The sequence below is a fragment of the Cricetulus griseus genome (genome assembly GCF_003668045.3).
Source record: "Cricetulus griseus strain 17A/GY chromosome 1 unlocalized genomic scaffold, alternate assembly CriGri-PICRH-1.0 chr1_1, whole genome shotgun sequence".
NCBI classification, from domain to species: Eukaryota; Metazoa; Chordata; class Mammalia; order Rodentia; family Cricetidae; genus Cricetulus; species Cricetulus griseus.
In genome coordinates, this window is record NW_023276807.1 from 85,262,180 (window position 1) to 85,275,134 (window position 12,955).

At 35.3% G+C, this 12,955-nt stretch overlaps 1 protein-coding gene across 1 annotated transcript in view; it reads right to left on the bottom strand.

Annotated features, from left to right (window-relative positions):
* The window catches only part of Vps54 (VPS54 subunit of GARP complex), a 75,596-nt gene that overhangs the window by 37,505 nt on the left and 25,136 nt on the right, over nucleotides 1–12,955 (bottom strand). The window contains exons 6-7 of the mRNA XM_027388226.2: nucleotides 8,483–8,614; nucleotides 4,599–4,984 (exon numbers count right to left, since the gene is read on the bottom strand). Coding sequence (XP_027244027.1) covers nucleotides 4,599–4,984; nucleotides 8,483–8,614 — 518 coding nt within the window. The remainder of the gene's footprint in view (nucleotides 1–4,598; nucleotides 4,985–8,482; nucleotides 8,615–12,955) is intronic.

The following is a 12,955-nucleotide window of genomic DNA, read 5'->3' on the forward strand; positions in this document are numbered from 1 at the left end:
TATGGGGTAATATCAGGGTTTTCAATTCTATTCCATTGGTCTACCAGTCTATTTTTGTGCCAATACCAAGCTGTTTTCAGGACTATAGCTGTGTAATAGAGCTTGAAGTCAGGGATGGAAAACCAAACAGCTCATCTAATACATGTACCATACTTGGTTCAGAGTACTAATGAACTCAATAATGTTCTCAGTTTCTACAAACCTTTACAATAAAAAAAGCAAACAGAGCCCTGGATTTTAAAGTAATTAAAGCCTTTCTGAGAAAGAAAAAGAAAGAAAGAAAGAAAGAAAGAAAGAAAGAAAGAAAGAAAGAAAGAAAGAAAGAAAGGAGGAAGGAAGGAAGGAAGGAAGGAAGGGCTGTGGCCTATCATATTCAATGCATTCTTAGGCCCATACTGAGACTTTTAAAGTATACCATAGTATATAGTATAGTAAGAATCTGAATATAGTAAGAATACTGCTAACTTTACCAATACTTCTAAATTAATAATACAGCAAAAATTACATTCATTATTTGAATGACTTTTTATTGCGAAGAGCAGAATTTCTTTTCATGTGTGATAGTTCAAAATATGTGTATTATAATTAAAACTGTCCAGTATCACAATAATTTTAAACAGTAAAAATCATTATCTTTTTAATCACAAAGACCAATAAATAACAAAACAGCCATTGTAAGAATTAAGTATGAGCCAAGATTTCCACCTGAATAAGTAGTTCTTTAGGCTCAGAGAAGGAATCAGGTTTGGTAGCTTATCTCAGACACACAATACTTCTTTGAAAAATGAAGATACTGTGGTTAAAATTTTTGTTTAAAAAAAGAAAAAGAAACTTACATAGGAAGATATAAGCACTTTAATTAGAAGATCTAAATTTCAGAAAATTCAGTAGTGGTTATGTTTATCATCTCAATTCTGGCCCACATTAGAAATCTCAGAGAGCTTTGAAAACATAAAGAGCCTTACCTTCTAGAAGTATAAATTAACTGGTTTCAATGAGATGTGGCATATCTATCTTTAAAGCTCTTCTGGGAGCAAAGACTGAGAACCACACATATACATCTACTACAAATAGTTATGAACAATTAACTTTAAATAGTTACAATTATCATAATCCAAGTTACAGGACGTTAAAAAGACAGAAAAAAATATACCAAGAACAAGAATGTACTTTTTTTGGTATTGTTAAATAATGCAGAGGTTTCACAAATGTGTATTAAGATGTGTGCAACACAGCTCTTGCCCAAGACACTTAAGCCTTACAGAAAGATCTGAGAAGCCAGAGTGATGATAAAGCACAGTGAACTACAGTAAGATGTCATCAGAGGATATAAATGAAGTATTCTGAGATTTACAAGTCAGAAAAGGTTTTATATAGAAATGTTTCAAGTCAAAAGCTCTGAAATGAGAAAAAATACATAATATTTTCTGTCACTGATTAGAAAAAGTATACAGGAAATGACACACAAAGAACAATATTTGAATTCTTTTTTTTTTTTAAATAGGTATTTTGGTAATATGACTATTAGGAGTTTGAAATAAAAATCCCCTTAAATTGCAAGACAAAGATTACAGGCAAATGTAAAACCTAAACTAGCATCTACAAGAATAGGAAGACTATCAACAACTTGACCCAACAGTGCTCCTTGGTTCTCTACTAAGAAAGAGATGAAGGACTTTTCTAAGCCATGCCCCATAAAAAGAATAAAAAAAATGACTAAAAAACAGCCTAAAGCACAGAAGGGTGGGAAGCAAGTAAAATTCAAATAGAAAGTTCTTAGATTTAAAAAGAACAGTTTATACCAGCAATGCTTATAGTAAAAAGAAACTTGGAGAGTATACTTCTCTAATTGATTAGACAAAAACATAAATAGTCCAAAATGAATTACATTTTTAAATAAAATTAAATGGCATTAAAATACTAATGAAGCTTTATAAGAAAATAACATTGATATTTAACAATCTTATAATAAAAAGAATATAAATCTATCAAATAGAATTTGCCAGAAATTTAAAACACAAAGTAAAATTCCTCAACTACCAAAACTTAGTCTCAAATTACTTCAAGTATGAATCAGGATTTAAAAGATATTTTCTTTTAGAGTTCTTTTATTTTTTAAATAACTTGCATATGAAGATACTTATCCAAAGTATAAATTAAACTTTTTCACAGTTATTACCATAAGAGAACTGTCAGGTGATAGGCAGCTTTACAGAAATGTTTACAGTTAAATATCCTTTACATGTATAGGTTCTAAAGAAAATGACAACAGACATCTCAGCAATATGAGACCAGAGCAACATCCGAGTTAGGGCGCCCACTGGTGGGTCACTGCCACTATGACAAAGCCATGGGTTTGACCCCCCAAGAACAAAATAAGGAAAACAAACAAACAAACAAACAAACAAATGTGGAATTGGATTCTGTAGTGCAATAAATCATAAACCTTTGATAAACATCCACCTCTAGTCTTAGAATTTTCCCAGACACTTCTGGATAACTACATTCTTCATCAACATTATTGATCACAAATAAATGTTATGTATCGAATAGAACTGTATGGCCTATGCAGTAAAAACTAGAAGCGGTTTAGAAACTGAATTCAGCAAGCAAGCATTCACTCTTTATTTCTACTTTTCAGCTCTGTGCTAGGCAGACAATACTAATGCCAATATCATGACTTTATCATATGATAAACAAAAAGTGAAACCCAGAACTTCTGTCATTTAAGACCATTTTTGTAAAGAAATGATAAAATCAATTATACATTAAAAATATCACACAAACTAAAAATGGAAAGGACTTTTAAATTCAGAGGTGAAAAAAATAGAAATGATTTAGTCACTTGGGGTTCTATGTTGGGAAACCCACAGTAGACTTCAAAGGCCCATAAATCATCCAAAATTTTATGTACAGGCATAATTTTAAGGAGAGGGTATTCAACAATAGCTTTTAATAGCCTTTCAAAAAGCTTTGTGACTTAGCCTGTAACCATTTCTGCAACCATCAAAATCTGGACTATGTTCCTAGCATTAGAGTTCCACAGCAATCTGTACACCATCACCATCTCACTGCCAAGCCATGTGCTTAACTCCTCCCCCTGACAAAATACACAGCAGAAACTGTCAGAGCAGAGCGCATCTTTGCTTTGTTCATGACTCAAAAATCTCATAGTTGGTCTGACATTCTTAGTGCTCACTGCCATTTCTTCAATGAATGAATAAATCAATTACTTCAATTTTGCACAAATTCTAAAGTGCTCTCTAAACATGCCATATGCATATATATTCTTAGTTAATGAGAACTCGTAATTCAATTAAAATGAGCTTATTTTGACTCTAACTCTTCTAGAATATATTACATCTCTATTAAACTACAGAGCACATATGTAAGACTGCAATTGTAACCTCTTGTTTCAAGTTCTGAATCAGTCTGCCAGAAGACAAGAACTTCTATAAGAATAGCAACACCTGTTTAGTGTAATAAAATTTTGATGGCTGCAACTGGCCTATAAATAATACAATTTCACATATAAAATATCCACAACTACAATCTTAAAGATATTTTATGTGTAATTTCAAAGTCAAATTAGCTTTGTTTGTTTTTGTGTTAGAGGTACTGAAGATGAAATTCATAGGCTAAGCAACTGCTCTAACCATGAACAATAAACATCTGCAGTCACTACCACCCCTTTTCAGCATGTGTATGTGGGCCAAAGGAGGTCAAGCAAGAGTGTCACTCCTCAGGTACCATCTACTTTGTTTTTTGAGACAACCTCTCATTAGTCTGGAACTTGCTAGGTAGACTAGGCTGGCTGGCCAATGAGTCCCAGGGATTTTCCAGTTTCTGTGTCTATTACCATGACCAAATTTTTAAAATGTGTGTTCTACAGATCTAATTGGGGTCCTCATAGCTCTCTGGAAAGCACTTCTTCAAATGAGTTATCCTCCCAGCCCTGGTTTTTGTTTTTATAAAGGTATTCTCAAAGTAAGAACTCAGGAAGGACAGACTTTTTTCCAATCACTATTTAGAATTCTTTGAAATCTGAGACACAAACTGAAAATCAGAAATGAATTTTAAAAGTATTCAATATAAACCCATTTAAAAGATTTTTATATTTATTTGTGTGTTTGTGCATGTGGCTTATATACGCCATGACAGCATGTGTGGAGATCAAGTCACCAGGCTTGGAGGCAAGCACCTTTACCCATGAGCCATTTTGTGCACCTACAAAAATCATTCTAAATAATTTAAAGCCTTCTAGTATTCAGCTTTTCACCTTGATCTACTATTCTGACATATTTATTTGAATATTTTCAAAATTGTAAGTAGTTTTGTATTTTAAGTTAGCATCTACTAGATGCTAGCAACTACTAGAAATTTTAAGTTAGCATCTCTGTTGAAATATCGCTAGTAATACTTAGTTTTTATTTATTTTGTTAATATAAATAACAATCATAACATTACTAAACAAATCAATCTGGAAGAAAAAATACACATTTCACTTTGAATACATCCACACTTTTAACACTGCACATAAACATTTATCCTTGAAACCTCTCTGGCATTACTTCTAACAGTTTACTTAACAGACATACCGGAAGCTGTGAATGCCCTGAAGCTCCTGCTGCAGAACCTCTTGAGTTGTTGCTATTAAGTCCAATGCTCCAACAAATTCAGAAGTAGATAATAACACCTGCACTGTAGGCTGAGTTTGGTGTACAGTGGCCATTAGCTTCAGTTTATTGTATACTTTAACACAATTATTTCTGGTAAGTGCCAGTCTTAAAATATGTAGTGATCCTTCACACATAACTTTATCAATCTGTGCGATTTTCTGGCGAAGCATTTTTACAGCCTGGGAAGTTTTCTTGAGGTAGTCCTGCAATTCGTGCTGAGAGGTCATTGCATGAAAAAATGCTTCTGACCGTAGAGAGATCTGGTGAGCAATGTTTACTTCCACAATATCCAGATAATGGCTCAGCTTCAAAATAAGAAAAGAATCAGGTATGTTTAAAGTACATCATTCTTGACTATCCAAATACTTTCTGAAAATGGTAAAAAAGTTCTAAAAGTATTAAATCCTATTGTGTGAATTTTTGGATTATGGGATCCTTGGAATCTGGCACATAAAAATAGGAATCAAAAAGTATAGCCCAAAGACAGATAAATGTGAGACCAAAGAATAGAAGTTTACTTGCCTGTTTCTTCCTTTCTAGGCACTGCTACCCTTTAAATACTACCTCCTTCTCCCAATGAACTCAGGGTTTAATGGTAGTTTGAGTTCTAAGATTTCAGAGAAAGTTATCTCCTTGGCCCACAGCAACATTACACATAATTTATCTAACTAGATGGCTAGAGTTTACACTGAGCTTTTCCTTCTGTGTACTATCACACCTATTTCACATGCATGTATGTTTTTTCTAATTGTAACAAACTTCAGCTATAATTAACATTCAAATGAGAAAATGGAGAAGCATTAAATAACTTGAATACAATCATGTGGTTAGCCAAAACTAACATATAAACCTATATATGTCAGACTCAGCTCTTCATACTACACTGTGCTGTTTCAAAATGACACATTGTTGGTTCAGTCACATATTAAATACAACACCATTCATTTTAATGTTTTTACGAGGGTGCTTATATTTCAAAACATATTCTTTTATCCATTTGTAAGTTTTACTCCAAGTGTCTTGTACTCTTAATAAATGTCTTAAATAACTAGTTCATGTATAACACTACTAAGGCTACTACTTACTGTTGTATATTTAATATGCTTTCTAAATTTCAGATCTGGAACTCTGAAACTTATTGCCTCTGTCACTATCAGTACAATGCACATCTACTGAACCACAGGGCTGCTTTTTCCTATCTTTCTTCCTAAGAGAATGTTTTTTTTTTACTACATTCTTCATTTCTCTTGGTTGTTACTTTCAGATTTTATAACCTAGACACTATTTCTGAATCTCAGTGTTAAATTAATGAGCTTCCAGTATCTATGACTTAAATTAGAAGGTATTATTTTCAATAATGTCATTTACTTTTAATCTTTTTAACATCTAATGGGTTACAAATTAAGGTATTTTTGTAATTTAATTTTCTTGAGCTCATACCCTTTTTCTTCTCATCTTCAATACAGCTACTCACTTACTGTAAAAGCAACATGACTTCAAACATAGTGAAGCAGATCATATGCTCAAGTGGACTCAAATCTCAGAATGGCAAATGATGAATGGATAACCTGCACTTATGCCTTATATGATGTTGCCAATCTCTGGGCTGTTTTAACAGGTCTATGATTTTAAAGATAAACTAAAACCAAAAGGGAACAAACAAACAAATAAACAAACAAAAAAAACAACTTTGCCAGAAATTAAACAACTTTGTTCCTATGCACAATGTTATTTCCTCCCATCCCTGCAGTGCTTAAGATCAAACGTCATATATGCAAGGCTTACTCTACTGCCAAGTCACATATCTAATCCTGATTTTTTTTTTTAAAGGAAAACCTTAAAACCCTATTTTGTTGGGGAGAGTTGCATATGTCATAGCCTAATGTTGACATCAAAGGAAAATCTATGGGAGTCATTTTTCTCCTGTGCCATGTGGATCTCAGTGCTCCAATTCAGGTAGTCAGGCTCAGTGTTGCACCTTTGCATCATCTCACGTAAGGAAACTTCCTTAATGAAGACAAAGTGCAAACTCACCACATCATAGATCAGAACTCTGGGTTACACAAGGAGGAAACAATATTGTTTTAAAGTTAGCAGGGAACTCATTCTACTCCATTACATTAGGAGTTTGGAACTGCTATCTTTTAACTCTTTCATTCCTAGTCTAACAAAGCAGAATGAAAAGGAGCCAGAATGTAAACCTGACTCTGTGACTTAAAAAATCTTTTAATTTCCATCACTTTAGTTACTTTAAATATTCAGGATGAGAAAAGAATTTCCTTTGAATTTTAAAGACTTTTAGAATTCCCATTAATCCACTCTTCTCAAAAGCATAGTACTTTTCATACTTTATTTTCTACTAAACTGATAAGAAAAGAATGTTTAAATTTCTAATTAATGAGAAGGGTGGTTTTTTGTTTTTGTTTTGCTTTTTTAGGTATTATTTTACCAGAGTTTAAGACTCTAAATGTGAAAGTACAGTCTGTGAATAAGGCAGCATGCATCATAAGCCACTGTGTTTAGTAAGAAATATCCTTACTCAAGGAAAAACTTTTCATAAGTGAGAATTTCTAAGGAAAAATAATTATCTTATTTTCATTTACAGTTATAAGAAAAAGAATACACATGATTTTTCCCCACAGAGTTTTCTCAGGCTCCCTAGTCTGTTCTTCAATTGCTATGGAAAACTGGACCCAGTTCACTGAACAGCCTTCTTGAGAAAGGCTTTGAGAGTCACAAGAGTCACCTGTCACAAGAGTAAAATAAAATGTCCTTAGGAATCAGACAGTTTTAGAGGCTCTAGGCCAAGTGCTGAGAAAAAACAGAGATTAAAGACTTTACTGTCACTCAAGTTTTAGAAGATTCTTGATATGACTAGAGTTCTAAATTAGAAACAATTTTCAAGATGTTTACTCTAAGACATAGTAACACAGTAAAATTTAAAGATTGTTGACTGGTGAAATGAGAAAAGACTAGGCTCTAGAAAGCAAAAGTACATACTGTAAGTAGAAAGCAATAATACACTACACTAGTTGGAGTATTATATTTTAACTAAAACATTTTTGCTTCAAAATAATGATCTTCAATATGAAAATAGCACTTCACAAAGTTGGTTCACTGTGCTTTTAGATCATTGTTACAGAATTAACTAATATGGGATAAATACAAAGCACTTTGTTGACTAGTAAATTCTCTCCACTACAATTCCATCAACTTAGGGCCAGTGAGATGGCAAAATCACCTGCCTCATAAGCCTGGGAACCTGAGTCAAATGCCCAGAACCCACATAAAGGAAGGAGAGAACTGACTCCACAAAGTTGTCCTCTGACCTCTGCACCTACACAGTGCTGCATACCAATCCTACCATACATACCTTATACAAGTAAGTGTTTTTTAAGTAAAATTCCACCAACTTCTACTTTAGCTAAGATGTACTCAGGAGGTTTTTCCTTTTCATAATCGTAACTATAGTCCATGGTGTTAAGATGCTATTTACTAATCTATCAGTTCAGTTCAGAGTTAATATAACAATGACTATCAACAAGAATGAACTTAATGGGTAAGAGATGTAGTCAGTGGTAGAGTTGTTAGCATAGTATGGATGAAGCCAAGAAAGAAATGACAGAAAAGGAAGAGGAAAGGGAACAGAAAATAGAGAAAGAAGGGGAACGGGACTGGGAAGGGAAGAGGAGAGAGAACTTATAAAAAGTAGAGCTTAGTAAGTAAATCTGAACTCTAAAAATAAGTACCAAATAACCAGAATCAAGTTTGCTATATGGAAAGTCAGTGAGAAATTAAATTACCTTTTCTTGAAGCAACTTGGAAGAAGCTGCATCACGATTTCCTTTCCCACCAGCAGTATTAAAATGAGACCATGGTAAAACTGAATTAAAAGTTAAGGAATCGTCCAAGGCAAAATCTGGTTTCATAAAAATCTATCAAAAGAATGTGTTGTCCCCAATTAGTTAAATATCTTCTCTATATCCATTAGCTCTTACAACATTATTAATACCATTAAACAAAATTAACTTGGATCTTAAATATGAGAGGCAAAAGTAAAAATCTCTATCACAAAAACTATTTCTCACCAAGTTCAAATGCTCATAAAAGATAGAAAAATGGGGTTAGGGAGATGACTCAGCACTTATTGCTCTTGCAGAGAACCTGGGTCTGGTTCCCAGCACACATATGGAAGTTAACAACCATCTATAAGTCCAGTCCAGGGGTCATCTTCTATCTTCTATATGTCATCTTCTGATCGCCACAGTCACCAGGTACACATGTGGTACACATACATAATGCCAGAAAAACATGCAAACACATAACATTAAATAAACAAACCTAAAACACAACAAAACAAAAAGACAGAAAAATGTAGCTGAAATGGTAGTACATGCTTGTAATCCCAGTACTCAAAAAGCTGAGGAAGGAGGACTGCCACAAGTTTGAGATCAGGGGTAAGGCTGGACCTTACTGAGCTCCTATCTATAAAAGTAAGTAAATAAGTTAACAACTGAATTAAAGACAGAAAAATGCTTTTTTCTGTAGCAATATGGATGGCTGTAAGCCTGCATCAGTGAATCTGATCATACAACCCACCAGCTCATATCCTACTTTCTATATTTCCCACTGACACCTTTAAAAATGTTAAGTACCCAAACTCATACTTCTACATTCTCCTGCTAAAAATTCCTCCAGAAATAATGTTCAGAATAAACAAACTAAAATTTAAAACCCAAACCAATTCAGTTATGACAAATGTTTCCATCCCCACTATCCACATCCAGCTAAGCAGTAATTTCCTAAGGATTTCATATGTCTTCTCTTTGTCTTCTCAGCACTAACCAATTTAACTCCTCATTTATCTTGGTTTACAGGAAGTATTTATGGATAGCCCTGTCTAACAGAGAGATAATCTGTATTGTGTGAAAAGTACCAATCTATTAACTCCCCTGTTTATAACTATCAGTGCATTCCTGCCCATGAACTACAGACCAATCAATATACAAGGCATCTAAATTTCATCATTTACAAGGGAAGTAGGGGCAGGCACTTACCAATTCATTACATCTATATAAAAAAAAAAAAAACTAGCATGAATGTGATAAGGAAAAACCTAATTAGGGGCAGTAATAAGTTTTCTATCTATGTTTTAATATTATAATCAAAAGAATTAGTTCACCTGTCAGAATGGCTGGAGAGAATGTGGAGAGGAGTGCCAACTCATACAGCCACTTTTGAAATCAGTATGGAGATTCCCCAGGAAAATGGGAATCAGTCTACCACAAGATCCAGCAATTCTACTCTTAGGCTTATACCCAAAAGATGCATATTCATACAATAAGGACATCTGTTCAACTATGTTCATAGCAGCATTATTTGTAATAGCCAGAATCTGGAAGCAACCTAGATGCCCCTCAACAGAAGAATGGATGGAGAAAATGTGGTACATTTACACAATGGAGTACTACTCAGTGGAAAAAAACAATGTGATCTTGAAATTTGCAGGCAAATGTTTGGAACTAGAACAAACCATCCTGAGTGAGATAACCCAGTCACAAAAAGACAAACATAGTATGTACTCACTCATATATGGATTTTAGACATAGAGCAAAGGATTACCAGCCTATAATCCACACTGCCAGAGAAGCTAGGAAACAAGGAGGACCTTGAGAGAGAACATACATGGTTCCCTGGAGAAGGGGAAAGGGACTAGATCTCCTAAGCAAATTGGGAGCATGGGGGAAGGGGAGACAGAGCTAGGAGAGAGAGAAGGGGAGACGAGGAGGAGAGAGGAGTACATGAGAGAGCAGGAAGGTTGAGTCGGGGAGGGGGGGAGATAGAGGAGAGCAAGATAAGACACATCATAATAGAGGGAGCCATTATAGGTTTAAAGAGAAATCAGGCACTAGGGAAATGTCCAGAGATCTACAAGGATGACACCAACTAACTAAGCAATAGTGGAGAGGCTACCTTAAATGCCCTTCTCCAACAATGAGATTGATGAGTACCTTATGTGCCATCCTAGAGCCTTCATCCAGTAGCTGATGGAAACAGGAGACACTCATAGCTAAACACTGAATTGAATCAAGTTACAGAGAGGGAGGAGTGATGAGCAAAGGAGTCAAGACCAGGCTCGTGAAATCCACAGAAACAGCTGACCTAAACAAAAGAGAGCTCATGGACCCCAGAATGACAGCTGGGAAACCAGCATAGGACTGATCCAGATCCCCTGAACATGGGTGTCAGTGAGGAGGCCTTGGCAATCTATGGGGCCTCTGGTAGTAGATCAGTATTCATGCCTAGTACACGAATGGACTTTGGGAGCCCATTCCACATAGAGGGATACTCTCTCAGCCTAGACACAGTGGGAAGGGTCTAGGCCTTGCTCCAAATGATATGACAGACTATGGAAGGCAAGGCCTTCCCTGGGGAGCAGAAAGGGGATGGTATGGGGGTTAGTGGGGGGCAGGGGATGGGGGAAGAGGGGAGGGAGAGGGAACTGGAATTGATATGTAAAACAAGCTTGTTTCTAATTTAAATTTTTAAAAATAAAGAAAAAAGAATTCAATAAATATCTATTAACTGTCCATTACGTTAGATATTAATGAGAAGTCGAGATAAATTACTACCCAGATTCTAATCTCAAGGATTATAAATCCAAGGAAGGTGATAGAGTGTATATATAGTTGATGCTGTGTATTCCTATGTTCCATATCAATTAATTCAATCAACTGAGAATTGGAATTGTTCAGAAAAGATCTTCTGTATTAAGCATGCACAGGGCTCCTTTTCCTTGTCAATAACCCTAAACAACAGCTATGTACACACCATTTATATATTAAAAGTAATCTAGGCATGTGTACAGAAAACACACAGGCACCTATGTGCAAATTTCATGCAGGTATATAAGGGATTGGAGCACTGGCACATTTTGGTAGTGGGGAGGAGGGTTCCTAAAGCCTTCTGATGCCAAGCAACAATGTATAAATATCTTGCAAGAAGAGCAATTTTCTTAGGGAACAGGTGCCCTAGTGACTCCTTTTGGCAAAGGAGTAAATTGTGTTCAACTGAAAAGAAAACACATGGAAAATTGCCTTTTAGAAGAAAATTACAAAGGATTTACATACAGGAGTGGGGGGAGGGGTGCCTTCCAGGCAGAAGAAACAATGTAAGTAAAGCAAGGAACCAGCAAAAACTGGAGTGGCTGAAGTTTAAAAGCAAAGTGCAAAGAGCAGCAGTAGAAGTTGCAAGCTGAAGTGAGAGCAGAACATTCAGAGTGCTGAATGACAGCTTGAATTTCATTTTGAAAGAGATAAGAACATTTCCAAAGTTCTCTCCCTTTTCCTGTCTTTCATGCTCCTGTCTCTTTCTCACTCTACTCAGTAACTGTGACAACCCTCCTGAGGGCTAAGGTGTAGCACTAAAATCTAAAAAAATGTTCCTAAGAAGAAAATTGCTCTTAATAACTTGAAGGGTGCTAACAGCCAAGATATTTATGATTTTAAAAGGAGACATAACTACAATTAGGTGATAAGGAAGAGACTACTAATGCAAAACCAAAATCAAAAAGAATATCATAAATAAACTTCATTTGTATTGTCATTTTAAAAACTTATTGTCATTTTAAAAACAAGGCTACAAAAGGCTCCAGAGAGGCACTCAAGAGAGCAGCCTTAGTCTCTATGGGTAGGACGAGGAGGAGCTAAGGGAAATGAAGAGAAACAGCACTTGATGATACAAGAGAAGACTCCATAAACCTAGAGGAAAGGGGCCACTATCCAAACACAAGAGGCATTTACAATCTAAACTAGACCTGGCCAGAGAACTTCTCCATGACTAAAATAGGAAGTAAAGAAGCAATGCTAAAAGCTGCAAGAAAGAAAAAAAAAAAAAAAAAAAGTCACCTTACAAAGGCAGGAATATTTGTCTGCAACCCTAAAAGGCAGGAAAACCTGAATAAGACTTTTTAGGTCCAGGAAGTAAATAACTGCTGACCAAGAGCACTATACCCAGGAAGGTTATCTTCCGGCTTCGATCAATAAATAAGGATACTTCAGACAAACACAAACGAAGGCAATTTATGACAACAAAGCCAGCACAGCACAAGCACTCTTCAAGGAATTCCACACAGGGAAGGTGAGTATCTGAAAGAACCCACTTCCAGGAGGCAGCTCTCTCTCAAAGAAACCACACACTCATGTTCATAGGTGTCCCTCACTTCATTCCCACGTTCCTCATCCCTTCTCTTAACTTCTTTTGCTTATCATCTATAT